At 45.9% G+C, this 20,884-nt stretch overlaps 1 protein-coding gene and 1 long non-coding RNA gene across 3 annotated transcripts in view; one reads left to right on the top strand and one right to left on the bottom strand.

Annotated features, from left to right (window-relative positions):
* The window catches only part of MOGAT2 (monoacylglycerol O-acyltransferase 2), a 42,770-nt gene extending 40,790 nt beyond the window's left edge, over positions 1–1,980 (top strand). Inside the window, exon 6 of the mRNA XM_008172211.4 lies at positions 845–1,980. Within this exon, the coding sequence (XP_008170433.2) occupies positions 845–999 (155 nt within the window). The 3' untranslated portion in view covers positions 1,000–1,980. The remainder of the gene's footprint in view (positions 1–844) is intronic.
* Positions 1,981–3,255: 1,275 nt separating this feature from the next.
* Positions 3,256–20,884, bottom strand: part of LOC101953993 (uncharacterized) — a 30,952-nt gene continuing 13,323 nt past the window's right edge. Inside the window, exons 3-5 of one of the 2 annotated variants that reach the window (XR_010597914.1) lie at positions 6,315–6,497; positions 5,903–6,199; positions 4,355–4,993 (exon numbers count right to left, since the gene is read on the bottom strand). This is a non-coding gene — a long non-coding RNA (uncharacterized LOC101953993). Of the gene's footprint in view, positions 4,994–5,902; positions 6,200–6,314; positions 6,498–20,884 lie in introns of both variants that reach the window. The other variant, XR_010597913.1, reaches the window with a different exon arrangement.

Raw genomic sequence — 20,884 nt, 5'->3', positions numbered from 1 at the left:
CTGCAGCCTCATCCCATACACCTAAACTGCAGTTTTTTAGCCCTGCAACCCGAGCCCCACTAGGCTGAGTCAGTGGCCATAGGCCAGTGGCAGGTGTTTGCAATGTAGACATGCTCCCCGGGCCCCACGCCTTCCTCCTGGGGCTCTGTGAATGGTGTTGTAGATAAATCCAGCTTATGATTAAGGGGGGAGGCTTTTTTGGTGATAGCCACAGTGCTCCCACAGCTCTTCCCTGGGCGAGAGCCCAGATTCCAGGGGCAACTTGTGGCTTCACTGAGATCTTTTCTCTGTGTTTTAAAACAAGAGGTTACTCCAGAGGTGCCAAATCCTAGTGACAGTGACGGCTGCATAGGCGGCCTGCCAGGAGCTCCAACACCACATCTCATTTATCTCAAATGGCGACAGCCTGCCTTTGCGTCTTATGGTGCCCACAGATAACGTTACCTAGCTCTTAGCTAGCGCTCTTCATCCACAGATCTCAAAGCACTTTACAAAGAAAGGTCAGTATCATTATCCCCATTTTACAGATGGGGAAAACTGAGGCACAGAGAGGTGAGCAGACTTGCCCAAGGTTACCCAGCAGAGCTAGAACAAGAACCCAGGTCTAGTTCCCGAGTTGTAGTTCAATGCCCTATCAGCTAGGCCCACCACCTCCCAACTATAAGTCCCCAGCATACAATATTCCATCTTGATTCCTAACTACAATTCTGTTCAACTGGAACATTGCATACTTGAACCTGGGGCCTCCAGGGGCCAGAGCTTGGCATTAAAAATGAGGGTGGCATCTGGATACCCTGGCTCACAGGCTGTAGTCTTTCCTAATGTTTGTGCATTTGTTTTCCAGTCGGGAAGCCAATTAAAGTGGAGAAGAAGCACAACCCATCCCAAGAAGAAGTCGATCGATTACATCAGACGTACATTGAGGAACTGTGCAAACTCTTTGAGGCGCATAAAACTAAATACAATGTCCCAGAGGACAGGCATCTTGAATTTATATAAACCAGGCCACCCCATTTGTTGATACTGGGGATGGGCCCGAAAGTTCAGCTCCACATTTCTCCACCATCTGGAGCTTTCAGAACCTAAGGTTTGGGGTTCAGCCCTCTATAAAGCTAAGGGGCAGCTACAGATTTGGGGTCTGTTTCCCCAACGTCTGTGTGTGTTTCGATCCAGAGTTTGAATTTAGGCCCATCTCTAGTTTACACGAGTGCTGTATGGAACTACTTTCTCCAGTTTCCCACACTTTCTAATGTCACGATCACTTGGTAAGAGATCGTCAAGTAAAAATCCCAGCAATATTAAAATTCCCCTTTCGTAAAACTCCTATTTCCAATTCAGCCTTAAGAGTTACATCACCTTTATTAAATCACCCTGCTATTTCCAGACAGTGGCAAACTATTAAGACCCTCCCTGGCATGTAACTCTAGATGGGTGTTGTTTTCATAGGTTAGCCATGAAAACGCTCAGGCTCAAAGAAGCAGAGGTCAATGCCCTCAGCCTCCGTATGGGCTATTGAGCCTTTCACCGCTAGGTCGCCTTTTTGGCTTCAACAGAGGTTATGTCTGCACTGCAATCAGAAGGGGCAATTGCAACACCCGTACACATACCCAACTTGGCTTTGATCTAGCTAGCAGTGTAACTGCTCCTGAGTAAAAACAGCAGTTATGCTACAGGAGCAGCGGTAGCTCCACAGACTAGCTCTGCCCGCCCGGACCCTGGATACATACCTGAGTGGCCTTTGCCCAGACACATCTACACGTGCTGCAGTCACACTTCCTGACTGCCGTGTAGACCTACCCAGAATTATTCAGCATTCAGACCAAGCTAACAGATAGGAACGTCTATCCCAAGGGATAGCTCAAATCAGTCACCAATGAGCTGAGAATGGGCACTGAAAAAAGAATGTTTATTCATCATCTCATCTGTGTAAATTGCTATAATTTTTTAAACAGAATTTTGACAGATAAATGTATGCTGGCTAATCTCTTCATCTGGTGCTGGTTCCGGTACTCACACTGGGTTATTTCCGCCTTCCCTGAACTAAACATAATTTACTAGGAGATTCAGATTCTCGGTATCACAGCATGGCCCTGTGTAACCAAGAGACCTGTTGCCATCACTGAATGCTGTACCCCACTGGCATGAAAGAGATGAGGCCCTTTATAAAGGGCAGGGTGAATTTCAAAGGGTTTGAGATCCCAGCTGAGGCAGCTCCTGCTGTGTGTTAGGTCTGGATAGTTTGGAAATGCTCACAGTTTGCCATGTTACCCACATTTCATCACACCGTGCTGTAACTGAATAGGGAACCAAGGATTCCCAAGTGCTTTGTTAACATTCATTAAGCAGGCCTCGCAACACCCTGATGAAATGGATTGTTACAGACACAGAGACTGTTTCCCTCATATTAGGTAAACTGAGGCACAGAGTGATTACATGGCCTAATTGTTCTCAGGCACTGGGCACCTACCAACTCTACTGAAACCAATGGGAGCTACTGGTGTTCAGCACCTTTGAAGAAAAAAAATCAGGTTGTAAGTGACCCCAGCCCTCAGGTCACCCCGCTAGTTAGTGGCAGAGTGAGGGCTAGATCCCCGGAGTCCTGATTCCAGTTCTACCACCCTAACCACTAGATCAACCCTCCCATCCTTTAGAATGCGTTGTATCTACTGAAATAGTGATGAATGCAAGAAAAAAAATGAAGCTGAAATTCCCAAATCCCTTTGAAAACAAACTCTGTGAAACTACAAGACCCTTCTCTCTTCCTCCAGTGCAATCCTACTGATTTCAACAGGGCTGCACCAACATACCAGACAAGAGAATCTGGCTCAGAGAGTCAAAAGTGAATGGTGCTATGTACACATAGCTTTTAATCCTAAATTCTTTCTTAAAGGGAGAGTGTGATGGGTTCAGTCACAGAGACCCCCTTGGGACTGTCACCTGACGTGCTGGAATTACTTCTGAGCCTGTTTTCCCTGCCAGCTTGGGACTCCAGAACCCTGCCTTGTTGAGCCAGACAGGCTAGCCGGCTGCAACACAGACCCAGGTCTGGTCCATGCCCCCAGAGCTGCAGACTTTAACCAAAAACTGCTCAGCAGGTCACCTATCTCTAGGACCAAGACACCCAGTTCCCAATGGGATCCAAATCCCAAATAAATCTTATACAAGGTAAACTCATAAACTGTCCATCCCCTATAACTGATCGAGAGAATGCACAGCTGTTTGCTCCCCCAGGTATTAATCACTTCCTCTGGGTTAATTAATAAACAAAAGTGATTTTATTAAGTATGAAAAGTAGGATTTAAGTGGTTCCAAGTAATAACAGACAGAACAAAGTAAGTCACCAAGAAAAATAAAGCAAAAACACACACGTCTAAGCCTAATATATTAAGAAACTAATTACAAGTAAAATCTCACCCTCAGAGATGTTCCAATAAGTGTCTTTCACAGACTAGATTCCTTCCTAGTCTGGGCCCAATCCTTTCCCTCATACAGTCCTTGTTAGTTCCAGATCAGCTGGTAACTAGGGGTTTTCTCATGACTGGCAGACCCCTTTGTTCTGTTCCACCCCCTTTTATAGCTTTGGCACAAGGCAGGAATCTTTTATCTCTTTGCGTCCCCACCCCTCCTTCTAAATGGAAAAGCACCAGGTTTAAAATGGATTCCAATATCAGGTGACATGTTCACATGTCCTCTGAGACCCCAGCTTCCATTCTTCCAGGACTGGCCCACACGCACTCAGGAAGGTTTGCAAGTAAACAGACCATTTACAACCAATTGTCCTAGTCAATGGAAGCCATCAAGCTTCCAAACCACCATTTATGGCCCACATTTTGCATAATTACAGTAGGACCTCAGAGTTCTACTTCATATTCCTAGTTTCAGATACAAGAATGATACATTCATACAAATAGGATGAACGGAACTCAGTAGATTATAAGCTTTATAATGATACCTTACAAGAGACCTTTTGAATAAAGCATATCCCAGTTACATTATATTCACACTCATAAGCATATTTCCATAAAACATTATGGAGTGCAACGTCACAGAGAGTATGAACAGAAGATGAGGAGGGAGAGGCTAACTGAGACAGGAAGTATGTTACTAAAGGGCACGTTTGGCAGGTAATCAGGACTTTAATTAGCTGCTTCTTGATATTGAGAACTTTATTAAACACTAACTTAATGGGATTTAGCACCATGGAAGTTATGCTGGGGAATGAGGAGTAATCTTTAGGAGGCCATGAACCATCTGTTTAGATTATTTTACACTGCCCGTAGCTCCCCAGGGGCGTCTACAACCATCACTTCTCTCCCCGCTTCTCCTCCTTCAGCCATATGGAATGCAGTCAGAATTCTCTCAAAGATTTTTATTGTAACAATTATTTGTATTTAAACCAACAAGCACCTCTTTTAGCACCAGGGTAAAAACGGGCTGATCAGTTTCTAAATGGGGAATACTAGGACCTGTTGATTTCTAGTGCACTTGTTCCAAATTCTGCACTGATCACATTGCAGCTGGTATTATTCTGAGGCTGAATAATCCTGCACAAAACTCTCCTCTTTGGAAGGAACAACAGACAACAACATGAAAAAGCAACAGAGCCTCGTAAACATTTCTAAACACTCCTCCAGTAATCCCATGCTTAATCCAGTTGAATAAAGCAGGTCAGCTGCCATCATTTCTTGCACTGTTCCTATTAATAACTCTCTCGGGCCTTAAATAAGGTTGCAGGTGCCCATATGCAGCAGGAAGATGTATCAGGAAAAAGCAATTACTTTCTAGCTCCCCTTCCCCCTCCATTCTCATCCAAGCTCTTGCTGAAGCCTGTTGTTTCTTCTTGTACAATAGCACCACAGTCTGTCCTGTGTTTTCTGTCTTTGTGGCCATTGTCTATGCCTCAGTGGCTTCTCAGCTTGATTGCCGTGACCGTCTCCTGCATGACCTCTACAGCTACAGAGCATCAAGGCCAGTATCATTGGTGGAGTGGAATCTGAGGGACATAAAAAGAGACGAGGTCCAAGATGCAGGCCAAAGCAGTGTTGTGCAGGGCCTAGAAGACAAGGGGGAGACGTTTAGCTTTGAAGTAGCATGCCAGGTGGCTAATAGGTGGGGAGCTGACATGACCAGATCCATGCATGAGGAAGATCATTTTGGTAGCTGCATTTTGGATGGCCCCGAGGAGGTGATGTTGTTGCCAGGGTGGCCAGACAGGAGGAGGCTGCAATGCAAGAGAATCGGAGCCTGGGTAAGCATTCCAGACATTGGGACAGAGAAAAAGCCCTGGAGTCTAGATATGTTGTGGAGAAAGAAGTGGCCTGACTTAAATATGGCCCGATGACCCCCCTCCAGACTGCAACCCCAGGTGACATAGGATGGTGGTATCAGCAGACATGGAAACTGGGGGAATAGGAGTAGACCTCAGGAGCTCAGTTTTAGCCATGTTAAACTGGGCTAGGAGGGAACATGGGCGAGACAGGCTGAGCTGCAGGACAAGAGGGAGGGAGACAGGTCAGCGGGGGAGAGGTAGATTTGTGAGTCCTCAGCACAGCCAGAATTGTTGAATTCATGTGAATGGAGAAGGTCACCCAGGGAGAGGGCATGGGAGGAGAAACGGAGCTGGCCAAGGACAAACCCCACAGGGACGCCAGCCAAGAGAGGGAGGAGGAAGAGGTGCCAAAGGTGGCTGTGAGTGAGCAGTCAGAGATGGGGCAGTACGAAGGGCGCACAGGGCCACAAAAGTCAAGGGAGGACAGTCTGGGGGTGGCAGCCTGGCCACCAGCGTGGGGACAAAACAGGGAGCCTGTCCGAGCTCTGGCTGAGCCTTTGACGCAGGCTGTTTTACTCGTCTGCCACACAAACACAGGAAATATGGAAAAGTAACCAGTGTGATAGTCCTGACCTGGACTGAGACTGCAACTCTCCTCCAGTTGCTCAAGGATCCTGGCCCTTCCTTAGCCTCATGGGGGTGACAGGCCAGCTGGCCTGCCCCGCCCCACCCTACTGCTGCTGCTACTAATCAGGAAAGTGTTTCTCTCTCCCTTACACAGCTGGGTCCCTCTGGAAAGGAAACAGCACGGCAGGAGGAGGATGGAGTACAGGCCCTGAGGCCTAGTCAGGAAGACGTAGAGACCTTGAGGAGGGTAGTTTCAGTACAGTGGACAGGGCAGAAGCTGGTTGGCATCACTCTAGATTTGAGCTGGAAGAAAGGAAGTGAATTAAGGCCTTGGTTATAAATGGTTCGTTGACAGGCCAGTTTTGTCCTAAAGCCAGGACCGTGCACTTGGGCACCACAGGAACCTAAATAAACCCACCTAGCTCAGCAGTTGTGCTTGCATTGTACTTTTCATGGACATGTTTGCAGCAGGGAGCCATTAATGGACCTAAACAAAGCCGGGCCTTGTCTCCTCATGGAGCCATCAGTCAGCAACTGAATTATTGTCAGGAGACCAGCTCAGTTTGGTCCCACAACTGGTTCCTGGATGCATTAAAAAACCCTGTGAAAAAATAAAAATACAAATAATCAAAAGGACTTGGAACCAGAACTTGAACCAAAATTTCACACTCAAACCCCAACCCCCTCCTGAACGACAGCAACATTGGGATCTGAACTTCATAGCCTGAGGCCCTCTCTGGTTGAACCTCAAGTACTAGAATTTGTGGAACCCCACCCATACTGTAGCCAATGCCAAACCCACATGAGTTCATTACATTATGTGCAGAGGTCATCTAAAAAATACATTACTTTTTGAAGCTAGAATTACAGAGCCCCCTTTCTATCCCCACTCCATACACCAGCACCAGGGATTGGCTTTGTTTAACGTGAGGCACAACCATCAACAAGAAATGATCAGTTCAGAGATTGCTTTCTGGTGTAGCTAAGGTAGCTCTAACTGTATGTGCTGTACACATAGACAGACATTCCATGTTTCCTTGTTTTGGAAATCTCAGAAGAAACTTGAGAGTCCAGGTTTAATGGTCTCTGCTTGCTTGGCCGCCTGTCCATCTGTCAGATGCTCTTTCTAGCAATTCTCTTAAGAGAAACCCTAATCTGGATTTGTCTTACTTAGCGGATTCAAATGATAAGACTCAGAAAATCACCTCAGACAACTGAAGAATACAGAACACTGACTGATTCCAAAGCGAAAGGGAAGCCAAATATAATAGCAATTTGCCCTTCTACAGCTGCTTCCCTCCAGAGATTGCAAATTGCTTTTCAGATGTCCTTGAATCAAGTTTAAGGTTTGTTGTTTTCATGGCAAGCAACTAGAGAAATTATGCTTTATCATGGCAAAAAGCCTTCACGGTTTGAGCTGAGATCAACCGCACATCTCACAGTATTAATGTTTTTGCCAAGTATATTGTACTTTAAAAAAAACATCCTACAAATGTGTTTGTACAGCGCCTAGCGTAACAGGATCCTGGTCCATGACTGGGGCTCCTTCCTAGGGGCTACGGTAATATAAATAAATAAATAATAACAATTAATAATAAAATCACTAAACTCATTCAAACAAAAAATCCAGAATCCACCTGGTATATTTATACATGTTTATAAAAATGATCCTAGACTTCAATTCAATCAAGTACAATGACCTAAAAGTTCCAAAATGCCTAGTGATTTTGGGTACCTCGGTAATTGGGCTGCCCAACTTGAGACACCTTTGTGGGGTTGGACCTTCAGAGAGTGCTGAGCACCTGTCCTCTGAAAGAGGCTAAATTACACGGTTTTCTAGATCTCCTGTCACCTGTAAACACAGCTTGACATAAAGATGCTCCAGAAACAAATAGTTTGTTGGACTTCAGCAGGCAGCACTGCCTTGGTTACACTTGGAGGATTATCTCCATTATCATAAGCACAAGGAACGGCCACATATTCAGAAGTGGCCAATGATGTTGCATGCGTCAGGCTGAAAAGCCATGGACTTGATTTTAAAAAGTATTGAGAACCCTATCTCCAGCTGAATGAGATGCAGGTGAACTTCATAAAGTCCATTTTGACTTCAGAATCTTTAGTATTGCTACCCGAATCTTGAGTCTAAGAGCTCATGCAATCAGGGGACAGAAACATGGTGTATGGTATAGGTAGCCAATCAAACCAGCTTGATGTTTGAATACTCACAATAAACTACCTATGAGCAAGCTACAGACCAAGAAAAATGTCTAGAAAGTATTGGCAAATTATTTCAAACAACATGACATTTGAGAAAACCATGATTTACTTGCAGACGCTTCATGAACCAAAAAAGATGCGCAATTTGACAAATTAATTTGTTCTGAATTATTCAACCAGCCCCAGGAACTGATATTTAGGAAAATAACCCATTGTTTTGGGACAAACGTGTAACTGTCTCTAATGCTATCATGAGTTCAGTAAGTACAGTAGTTTTGTGATTGCAAACAACTGATTCATGGGAAAGTGTACACGTGGAGTAATAATAAAAAGAAATTCTACTCCACATCAGACCGCACTTTGAACTCAGTGAATAACCCTGCAGTACCAAAGCAAGGAAACAACACTATAGAATTCTCCTCTTATATAACACCAGAATAATGTAACACCAAGATTTTCAGAAGAGACCACCTGGGACTAAGTACCTGCTCTCTGAAAATGAAGCCCTGTTAAAGTGTCTCAAATTTGGCCACCAAAAAATAGAGACCGGTCACTTTTGAAAAATCACCAGTCACTTTTGAAAATCTTATTCTAAATGACCTGCTTTTATCATCCCACCACTGCTGGGACTAAACATTAATCCCCTGTGCCAAAGGAGTTACTTGGGTTGCATAATCCCTTACTGTGTTATATATCAGGCCATGTTAATATCTTAATAAACATACTTTGCAGCATCGAAGACCAGTGACCTCAAAGCACTTTTACAGATATTTATTAAATAAGCCTCACGATCTCCTTGTGTGAGGGGTATTATTAGCTCCCATTAACAGATGGAGAAACTGAGGCACAGCCCAGTCATGTGACTTTTCCATAGTTACTGAACATGCCAATGGCAGAGAGAGGAATGGAATACAGCGCTCTTGGCTCCCCATCCTGTGCTTTAATCACGAGATAAACGTCCTCCCTTTTGCTGAAGGATTGTCATAATCTAACTATTTAAACAATGCAAGAAGTGATGTACTGAGGAAAAGGTTATTGAATTTAGCTCCTCCTCCCAAAGAATCACAGCCCCTCCCCTTAATATTAATTGGTCCCTCACCCACTGCCCAGATTTATACGGCATGAGATGAGATATGGACGCATCCCACCCACCGCCAGCCACACACCCCTAACAAGTAGAGGACAAGATTGTGATAACTGTTGGCAATGGGTAATTTATTAAGGGTGACCACTGTAGGTAAACTGAGGCAGGGTCCAGACTAATAATGAGGCTATCAAAATACTACAGATTTTAGTAATGCTTAATAATATGTCGTTCTGCATTTGTACAGCGCCTAGCACAGTGGGGTCCTGGTCCATAACTAGGATTCCTAGGCGCTACCACAGGGCAATTGATCAAATAATAGTCAATAATAAAAATAACAAGAAATGCTCCCCAAGCAGGTCCTGGCACTAAGAACGTGCCACAGTCACTTAAACACCAAGAGAGTCGAACACATCCTGGGCCAGACCCTCAGCTGGTCGATAGCTGAAGCGCCTCAGCTGGTAGCGCCAGTGAAGTCAGTGGCGTTGACTAGCACTGATGTCACGATTTACACCAGCAGAGAATCTAGCACCATCAAATAGATACTAGAAAAAACCTGAAGTGGCATCATTAAACCACATGTGCACTTTACATGAGCATCTCCTATACCACTGACAGCATGCCCAGCCATGCTGGATAACCCTGAACCACCTGGGCATCTCCTAGGGACTCAAGACAAGAGAAGGACCAAACGAGGGGTACGCTGTGGATATCTATTATTATCTGATTATTGTCGTGGCTAGAGGCTCCAACCTGTGGTGCTAGGGGCTGTACAAACACACAGTGAGAAACAGGTCCTGCCCCAATAAGCTCACAATCGAAATAGGCAGGATAGACAGAGGAAGGGTGGGTGAAAGGGAGGATTATCTTCTGCATTTCACAGGTGGGAACTGAAGCACAGCGAGATGAGGGGACTTGCCCTGGGTCAGAGGAAGTCTGTGGCAGAGCTAAGAATTGAGCCTGGGTCCCAGGGCCTTAACTATAGTACTATCCTTCCTCTTTTCTCTGAACCCCACAGCTCAGGGTAGGGGTGCGGGGGTGGAGGGATGGGTGTCGGATAAATGGGTCTGGCCCATCTCTGCTACCAAGTTGTGACAATGCGGTTCTGGCGTAACCCAACTGAGAGTGCCAACTCAGGACAAATTGCTAAAATAGGGCAGTTACAGCCCAAGGCCGGGGTTTTTCCACCTATAAGGCAAACCAAACCAGCCAGACTAAGACTTCGGTCTCACCCCACTGGCTAAGCGCAAGTCTCACAAGCAATCTCCTTAGACACTCCAGTTTCCCAGTATTACCACCAGTGCCACACGTTATGGGGACAAATGGTTATAAAAACCAATACCCCAGTAAAAGAAAAAGGTTCTCCTGATCCCAAAGGACCAAGCCCCAGACCCAGGTCAATATACAAGTCAGACCTTACCCACAAATCACGCTACTGCCAATCCTTTAGAATCTAACATCTAAAGGTTTATTCATAAAATGAAAAAGATAGAGATGAGAGTTAGAATTGGTTAAATGGAATCAATTACATACAGTAATGGCAAAGTTCTTGGTTCAGGCTTGCAGCAGCGATGGAATAAACTGCAGGTTCAAATCAAGTCTCTGGAATACATCCCCAGCTGGGATGGGTCATTCAGTCCTTTGTTCAGAGCTTCAGTTTGTAGCAAAGTCCCTCCAGAGGTAAGAAGCAGGACTGAAGACAAGATGGAGATCAGGCATCAGCCTTATATAGTCTTTTCCAGGTGTAAGAACACCTCTTTGTTCTTACTGTGGAAAATTACAGCAAAATGGAGTCTGGAGTCACATGGGCCAGTCCCTGCATACTTTGCTGAGGTACAAGGCGTATCTGCCTTCTCTCAATGGGTCCATTGTATAGCTGATGGTCCTTAATGGGCCATCAAGCAGGCTAGGCAGAGCTAATCTCAGCTTGTCTGGGATGTCACCCAGCAGCATAGCATAAGTTTGCCATACAGACAGTATAGAGCCAATATTCATAACTTCGACTACAAAACTGATACATACATATAGACAGCATAATCATAACCAGTAAACCATAACCTTGTCCTAGACACCCCATTTGACCCCCTTTATACAAGATTTGGGTGCCACTACAGGACCTTGGTTGCAACAATGATCTATATGGTCCCAGTTTATGTCAATAACGTCACACAAGTATGCCCCTTGAAAAATCTCCTGATCTGGGCCTGATCCACCCGGATACAGGGAGGCACTGAGGCCCAGACCCTCAAAGACATTTAAGCACCTAACTCCCACAGATTTCAATGGGAGTTAGGCACCTATCTATGTTTGAGGATCAGGGCCTAAGCACTCCTTTAATGCCTGATCCTGAGAGGGGCAGAGCAGCTGCTCCACCTATCAGCTCCAATGGGAGCTTTGTAGCTTGCAGGATTGAGACCCCTGAGGGGGGCACAGACAGAGGATAATTCACTGGTACCTGCAGGGCCTCATCTTCTTCCAGGACAGGGCCCTAAGCACTCTGCAGGGCTTTCCTGTGCCACACACGCTGCTGCACAGTGGTTGGGGCAGGGGAAGGTGTACACACGGCTCTGGGATTAGAAATGAGCCCTCCTGGCTATTAATTAACAGAAGTGTTTCAATCTAATGGCTCTCTGGAGACCAGTCTGCGGCTAATGCTGCAATAAAGAACTCGCTAAGGCAGCACATCATCCAGGAGGAGGCCCTGCCGCTAATGCATCCATCATGTGGTGTCAGGTGTTGGAACAGGCTGGGGGAGGTGATCCCATGCAGGGGATGGGTGCTTTGCTCCTTCTGTGTCTGTGGGTGGTACCGGGTGGTCTGGGTGTTTAGCTTCTGGCCCAGGGATCTACTTAACAACCCAGCAGTGACGAGAGGAGGTAAAATTAGAATGGATCAAAGGAAGCAATTTTTCACTCTAATAAGGATGGGTGGAGGGTTATCGGCCCGGTGGATGACAGCCACCAATCCCAGCCCTTCACGAGTCCCCCAGAAAGGGAGGAACGTGGATGAAACCACGTGCTTTGGCTGTGTCAATGGGCCTATTCTCATCTGTACCCTATTACACTGGGGGCTTAAAGTGGACATACATTACACTTAGAGTTCCCTTTCCATCGCCAGAGCGGCGCAAAGGCACCTAGGTGTGAATGAGGGTCAAGCCCAAGTTTTTTGTATCTAAAACCGGCAAATCTGGGGCCCAGGCCCCAGTCATTAGATAAGGTTCCAGCGCCCAAGATTCAGGGCCAGTTCTGAGTACAGTGTGAGCAGGAAGTTAGACCTGGGCTACACACAGTGTTAGATTTGTATCATTATTTTGATTGGGGGGGGGGCTAGTTTTACTAGCCTGGATGTAGTTATACTAGTCTGAAGGCGTTAATACCATTACAGCTTATTCCCCTTCCCTTATGGGAATAGCTATATACCTGTAACTGCATCCACACTAAAGGGCTGTACCACTTTAGCTATACCAGAATAGTTAAACTCGTGTGTGTAGCTATGCCCTCCTAGCCCCTTACACTAACTTAGTTTGGGCCACACGCCAACGTTTTGGCAGCTGAGCTATGCTGATCGGGGTGGGGTTGTTTTCTGGGACGTTTCTTTGCTGGCAAAAGCCTTAGTGCAGATGCCGTTATACCGGCATCGATCAACATCCATTCGCTGGTACAGCTTCTTTCTCTCAGTGAAGCTATACCAGCAAAAGCACTTTCAGAGCGGAATATGCAGCATCTAAATTAGGAGGGTTTTGCCCCTATAGCTATACTGATACGGGCTCGTGTAGACAAGGCCTTAGGTCAGGGGTCGGCAACCTTAAGTGGTGTGCCGAGTCTTCATTTATTCACTCTAATTTAAGGTTTCGCGTGCCAGGAATACATTTTAATGTTTTTGGAAGATTTCTTTCTAGAAGTCTATAATATATAGCTAAGCTATTGTATGTAAAGTAAATAAGGTTTTTAAAATGTTTAAGAAACTTCATGTAAAATTAGATTAAAATGCAGAGCCCCCCAGACCAGTGGCCAGGACCCGGGCAGTGTGAGTACCACTGAAAATCAGCTCACGTGCCGCCTTCGGCACGCATGCCATAGGTTGCCTACCCGTCTTAGACTATAGGGCAGATTCTTCATTGCCCTACGAGATTTTTTAGTGGATGAGAGTCTAAGGGCTTGTCTACATTGGGGGTTAAACTGGGGTGTTTTGCTGTGCAGCAGGTAGCCCACAGTATGCAAGCTGCAATAACAGTGTACACACAGGCCGGTGGGCCCTCTGTGAATGCACATCCTTGTGTGCGCATGGCTGCTGTTTGCTGCGAACAGAGAGCATGGCATTCTTGGAGGGGATCGCATGCTCCTTTGCATCACTGGTGAGCAGGGTGCATTCTGGGCCTTTGCCCGCTGTGCATTTTGGGAGGCATAGCAGAACCCTGGCGCATTCACATGATTCATCTGTCTCCATCCCATACTATACTTCCGTTCTGTGCAGGCTAGCACTATTTGCAAAGAGCTGTCAGCCAGCATGGACCCAACAATGCGCCGTACCACTATGCTGGCAACCCTGATATATGCAGAAGCTGCTTGGATTGTATTTCAGCACTCAAAGCCAGATGAATTCAGCTTGGGACTTCGCCTGCCACACCCCCAAGCGGACGATGTGGCGGCAGTAGCACCAGGAGGGTCTTCAGGAGCGGTGGATCCAGGCTGGAATGGTTTAACTACCCCCCCATCAGCAGGTGCAGAATGGTACTAGTGGAGGGTGCATTTGGCCGTTTGAAAGGGAGATGGTGCTGTTGGTGGACCAGGTTGGCAGCAGCAGAGAGAAACCCCCCAAAGGTTGTAGCAGTGTGTTGTATTTTGCACAGTGTTTGAGAGTAAGGGAGAAAGCCTTAGTGAGGGCGGGGAAGCTGAGACACAGAAACGTGGTTTGAGCAGCCAGCAAGGTATCCACTGCATAGTGCACCCAACTGGGGCGGTATTATCATGGGAAGCCTACTGCTCTTTTTTTGAGTCTCGGGCCTGAAACGGTGCCGCTGTACATCCAGGTATTATCCCCTGGGGGTTGGGCTACGGGGAAGGGTTTTTTTGCACCTTTCAGTGTTGTTTATGGGTGGTGGACGTGTGATTTTGTAGCAGGCCCTAGCGTACCTTCTGTTTTTGCCTACACGCGTTTGCATATTTCACAAGAGTTTTCATTATTCAAATCGGGTATCGAGGCGGCAGCTGCACCATGCTGGGACTCATCATTTCGAGCTGGCAAAGAGCCTCAGGGGCATTCACTGGCCAGGACAGCAGAGGGGAGGCAAAAGGAAACGGGTACATGGGAATATGCCTCCAAACGGTCAGTCCTCAGTGCTTTAGCACTTGGTGCTTTTGTCCAGCCGGTGCAGCAGGCATTTTGGAAAGGGGGAGAACAGACAATGTGGGCTGAGGATGTCAGACTTGGAAAGGCTTCTAGCCTACAATGGCTGTGGCCAGGATGCACCCGGCTAGCACACAACTAGCGCTGCAGTAGAGCATGATAACAATAAATTGAAACAAATAGTAAATGGTTAACAAAGTAGTGGGGAAACGTACACGCCAAGGTTCCCTCCATAGGAGCCACCTGCTCAGCCCTGGTCTCAGATCATGCCTGGGAATCAGGCTTTATTGCTTCAAGGCAGGAATCAAATTCACCTTCTACCTGGCCAGCATCTGGGTCCTGAGTCCCAAAGAGATCCTGGCTTTCAGGGGAGATCTCTGCACTGGCCTCCTCATACTCATCCTCTGGTCATCCTCGAGGGGGAGGAGTGGAGAAGGGAGCCAGCAGGCTCCACAAACTGCCATGAAGCCTGGTCATGTCATTATGCAAAATCCTGTTTAGCTTCTCAGTACAGTGGATGGGTTACATGTCTTCACACAAAGCACAGTCAACCCGTGGAACTCATTGCCAGGAGATGTTGTGAAGGCCAAAACTACAACAGGGTTCAAAAAAGAATTAGATAAGTTCCTGGAGGATAGGTCCATCAATGGCTATTAGCCAGGATAGACAGGGATGCAACCGCATGCTCTGAGTAACCCTAGCTTCTGTTTGCCAGAAACTGGGAGTTGACAACAAGGATGTATTACTTGATGATTGCCTGTTCTGTTCATTCCCTGTGAAGCACCTGGCATTGGCCATTGTTGGAAGACAGAATGCTGGGCTAGAGGAATCATTGGTCTGACCCAGTATGGCCGTTCTTATGCCTCTGTTTCCCCATCTGTAAAATGGGGATAATGATATTGACCTACTTTCTAAAGTCCTTTGAAATCTACAGATGAAAAGTGCTATATAAGAGCTAGGGATTATTATAATATTCTTACGCTAAAAGACAGACACCCTGAATTCCTATTTTAAAAAGAAAAATATAATGAGGACTTTAGTGTAGACCTTGCCCTCTTAAAGAAAAAAGCTTTGATTAAAAAGGCAAATAGGTGGATAGCTGACATACAAATCATTAGTCCTCTCAACATTAGCAGCAGGGCTCAGTAGTTTCTATTCCCAGTCCTATGCTCTGACCACTAGACCACACTGTCTTTCTCCCACTACAATGTGCTTGGCATCAGTTGCTTTTATAAAAACAGCTGTGATTGGCTTGTAAAGCACCAGATCTCCTTGTGCCAAGGGATGTCCACATCTTGCTGAGTGGAGGCTGAAATATAATGGGTTGCAAATCTGGATCAGAGGGAAATGATATCCAGCCCAGAGGTTAGTGGTTTCTTTATCGCCCTTGGGAAACTTGGGTTCAGTTCATGGATTTTGTTTCTCACTTGGTGGGCTGCTGGGCAGAGTGAATTATGGAGGCAGAATCTCACTCGTCTGAGCACCTAGCACGTCACACTAATACCTATAACTGCAGAGACTCGCTGGTCCCAGCCTGGATCCACATTGGGGGGCTTTGAGAGGCGATTGGCCCTCAGGTGGGGGCAGGTCCCTATGATGTGACCCCTTGGAGTGGCGGAGGGAATGGAGGACCCCAAAAATTCAGAGAGGAAGCTGAAGTCCATGGAGACTGGGGAATGCTCAAGGATGCTGATAGCAGAATAAGGAAACGGACAAGGGTGAGAAACTTCTCCCTTTGAATCCCAAAGGCTAGGGTTACACTACAGCGCTTACAGCAGCGCTGCCCCAGTGCTGCTAGTGGGGATAGGAGAGAGCCCTCCCACTGATTTAATTACTCCAGCCCCTGTGAGGGGCAGTACCTATGTCAGTGGGAAAAGCTCTTCCACCGACATAGCACTGTCCACACCGGGGCTTAGATCAGTGTAACTTACATTGTTCCGGGGGGTGGATATTCACACCCCTTAGCAACATAATTTATACTGACCTAAGTTGTGCTGTGTACATAGCCTAGCTCTTTCCCTGGTCTGCTTCCTACCCTCCTCATACAGGCACCTGTTCTTTCCCCTTATCTCACTGTAGCCCCCTTCCCCATTACCAGCTCCCTGGTTTGATAGAAGCCCTGTCTGTCTCTGCCCAGGTGAGCTTCATCCCCAATTAAACCTCAATGCGACCTAGAGCTCCTCTCCAGGTGCAGCCTATGGCTACCTGGCCTCTCTCCTTATATTAACCCTTCCAGCGCTAGTGTGGGGGGGAATGCCCCCATTGCAACAATATAAAAATAACATGGTACACATTACATGGATTAAAAACTGGCTAACTGATAGATCTGTAAATGGGGAATCATCATCAAGTGGGTGTGTTTCCAATGGGATCCTGTAGGGATTGGTTCTTGGCCTTACGCTATTGAACATTTTTACAATGACCTGGAAGAAAACATAAAATCATCATTTGAGAAAGTTTGCAGATGTTTGCAGAACAAAAACTGGGGGAGTGGTAAATAAGGACGAGGACAGGTCATTGATTCAGAACTATCTGGATTGCTCGGTAAACTGAGTTTAAGCAAACAACCATATGCATTTTAATATGGCTAAGTGTAAACGTATGCATCTAGGAAGAAAGAACGAAAGCCGTACACCTCTTGGGAAGCAGTGACTCTGAAAAAGATTTGGGGGTCCTGGTGGATAATCAGCTGAACATGAGCTCCGAATGTGACACTGGGACCAAAAGAGCTAATGTGATCCTGGGATGCATAAATAGGGGAATCCGAATAGGGGTAGAGGGGTTATTTTACCTCTGTGTTTGGCACTGGTGTGACCACTGCTGGAATTCTGCATCCTGTTCTGATGCCCACAATTCAAGAAGGGTGCTGATAAATGGGAGAGGGTTCAGAGAAGAGCCAAGAGAATGATTAAAGGATTAGAAAATATGCCTTAGAGTGATAGACTCAAGAGGGTCAATCTATTTAGCTTAACAAACAGAAGGTTAAGGAGTGACTTGATTACAGTTTGTAAGTACCTACATGGGGAACGAATATTTAATAATGAGCTCTTCTATCTAGCAGGGAAAGGTATAACATGATCCAATGGCTGGAAGTTGAAGCGAGACAAATTCAGACTGAAATAAAGTGTAAATTTTTGATGCTGAGAATAACTAACCATTGGGACAACTTACCACGGGTTGCGTGGATTCTCCATCCATGACAATTTTTCAATCAAGATTGGATGTTTTTCTAAAAGATCTGCTCTAGGCATTATTTTCTGGAAGTTGTATGGCCTGTGTTTATACAGGAGGTCAATGGTCCCTTCTGGCTTTAGAATCTCTGAATCAACCTAGGTTCACTCTCAGTGGGCCACAGTCAGAGGTGATGTGCAAGGGGCTGTATGTTATATTAGTAAGTGGATGGGAGTCTAAATGATCCTTACCCTAAGTTACCCATTCAGGACTCTGTTAGATGTTACATCAGGTTAGACTCAGATTCAATCCAGATATGACCACTGTACTGATTCTCTGCTGCTTTTCGTAGCCATTTACATCTGTGCAACATGTGTGTAAAACACTACTGCCTGTGCAAGCAAGAGGAGACTCTTGATCTGGTAGCATTTGGACCCTCTGTTGATCTGGTAGCATTTACACTGGCTCTGTCAATGACTACACATGGGGAAAAGGAGTGGAGAATCAAGTCCATGGTCTGCCATAGAATGCCTGAGTTCAAATCCTGTTTCTGATACTGACTTGCTTTGATATTGACTCACTTTTCCCGTGACCAAGGGCATGTCACTTATTTTCTCTCTGTTTATTAAATGGAGGTGCCGCTGCTTTCCTACCTCACAGGAGTGTTGGGAAGATTTAATGTCTGTCAAATACTTTGAGGATGGAAAGTGCTAAGGGTGATAATTCCAAGGGATGATTAGTAGGTAAGATCTAGGCAACTGCAGACTGACTTGGGTAAGAGCTGCTTTGCTTGTTTTATCCTCCAGTGTTTTTATGCACCTTTCTTGGGCCCTATTGGAAATCTAAAGCCCCCTCCCCCAGCCTTGCAGAAGGGACCAACTGAATGTGGGGCACAACTAATGAATAACAGGGTCAGGAGTGAAGGTCACAGGTTCAAAACTAGGAATCCAGAGGGGGACGCTGAACAGAGAACCCCGGACAGCGCCCACTGCTCCTCAAAGCTGTCTAGGGAGCCACTGGATGCCACCTAGAGGAACTGTCAAAGGTGGGGTATAGTGCTTGGGAGGCTCAGCGTTGCCAGCGAGTTCCGTGGGGAGGCACTGAGACTTGGCTAATAATATTAAGCTTGTCCCAACCTGCACTAGCCAAGCATGTCAGCTGCAAATTTAAACATAATGGATAGGAACAATGCTTAAAAACAACAAGGAGTCCGGTGGCACCTTGAAGACTAACAGATTTATTTGGGCATAAGCTTTCGTGGGTAAAAAACCACTTCAATGCATCTGAAGAAGTGTTTTTTTTTTTACCCAAGAAAGCTTATGCCCAAATAAATCTGTTGGTCTTTAAGGTGCCACCGGACTCCCCATTGTTTTTGTGGATACAGACTAACATGGCTACCCCTCTGATACTTGAAACAATGCTCCTCAGGGAGCAAAGAGAGGCCCAGAGGGTGGAGTGTGATACTGGGGCCATGAACTACACATGGCCAGCTGGGCCCCCTTTGCCTGCTCTCCTGCTGAGGCCAGACCATGGAGCAGCAGGCATTGCCAGCAGATCGAGGGACGTGATCATTCCCCTCTATTCGGCATTAGTGAGGCCTCATCTGGAGTACTGTGTCCAGTTTTGGGCCCCACACTACAAGAAGGATGTGGAAAAATTGGAAAGAGTCCAGCGGAGGGCAACAAAAATGATTAGGGTGCTGGAGCACATGACTTATGAGGAGAGGCTGAGGGAACTGGGATTGTTTAGTCTGCAGAAGAGAAGAATGAGGGGGGATTTGATAGCTGCTTTCAACTACCTGAAAGGGGGGGTTCCAAAGAGGATGGATCTAGACTGTTCTCAATGGCACCAGATGACAGAACAAGGAGTAATGGTCTCAAGTTGCAGTGGGGGACATTTAGGCTGGATATTAGGAAAACCTTTTTCACGAGCAGGGTGCTGAAACACTGGAATGGGTTACCTAGGGAGGCGGTGGAATCTCCATTCTTAGAGGTTTTTAAGGTCAGGCTTGACAAAGCCCTGGATGGGATGATTTAGTTGGGGACTGGTCCTGTTTTGAGCAGGGGGTTGGACTAGATGGCCTCCTGAGGTCCCTTCCAACCCTGATATTCTATGATTCTGTGCCTCAGTTTCCCCCATCTGAAACAAGGACAAATTCAGCTGGGTGGTGTAAGGCTTAATCCATGAAGACTTGTAGGGCTCTGGGAGATGCTCGCTACAGAAGTGTGCTGGATTACTATTAATTAGAGCTGGTTGACAAATGCTATATGTTTTCCATGAAAACTGAAAATGGAATGTTAATTTCTTTTGAAAGTTTTTCCCATGGAACTTTTGTCAACTAAGCAAAAGTGGAACATTTCATTTCTACCCCCACCCCGCTCTTTGGTGGAAGAGGGAGACACCCCCCAAAAAAAATTGCCAGAGGAAAAATGCATAACTTGGAGTAAAACAGACATTTTCTGTGGAGACTTTCATTTTGGTAGAAAAGCTGTTTAAAGAAAAACATTGATCAGCTCTGTTGTTAATTCTGCTGTCCTTGTTCAGGCAAAGCCCGCATGGACCTGAATCAGGAATAAAAGACTTTAACCAGACAGTCCATCTTTATGAGCTCTAATTTTAGACAATCAATAGTCGGCTGTATGTACTATGGCAAGGGTACAAACTTCTGAAATCTGGCCTTCCTCATGAACTTGCATAAATCCTGCTGTCTGTTACTGTCCCTCATTTTTTTCCTTCACACAGCTCAACACACATTCTGTCTGTTAAAGATTTCATCCTGACCTTTGCTTCCACTTGTGAACAGGAGCCACTAGGGTAGCTGAAAAATGAGTCCCTACACTTCAAAATCTACTTTCAACAACTTGATTTAACTTTTCAAATTAAAAAAAAAAAAAGAGCCCAGTGCTATAAAAAGTACAGATTTCTGCTTAGTACTTCAGTTGCATCATTTACCAGTATATTACATGATACGCAACCTTTGCCCTAACAAAAGTGACTTCTAAATGAGTGCTCGGTTTATAAAGTGACTGTCGTGCTTCGATACTTCACAGAAAGTGGTTAGACACTAACTAAGTGATAGGCTGCATAGAATAACCTGAGATAAACATATCTGATAGTGTAGTGCCAATGAACGCTGGTGATGTACAGACCATATTCAGTGCGGGATTAAA

This window comes from Chrysemys picta, chromosome 1 (genome assembly GCF_011386835.1).
Source record: "Chrysemys picta bellii isolate R12L10 chromosome 1, ASM1138683v2, whole genome shotgun sequence".
NCBI lineage: Eukaryota > Metazoa > Chordata > Testudines > Emydidae > Chrysemys > Chrysemys picta.
Note: the sequence above shows the minus strand (reverse complement) of the source record. Positions and strands in the feature narration are given on the sequence as shown.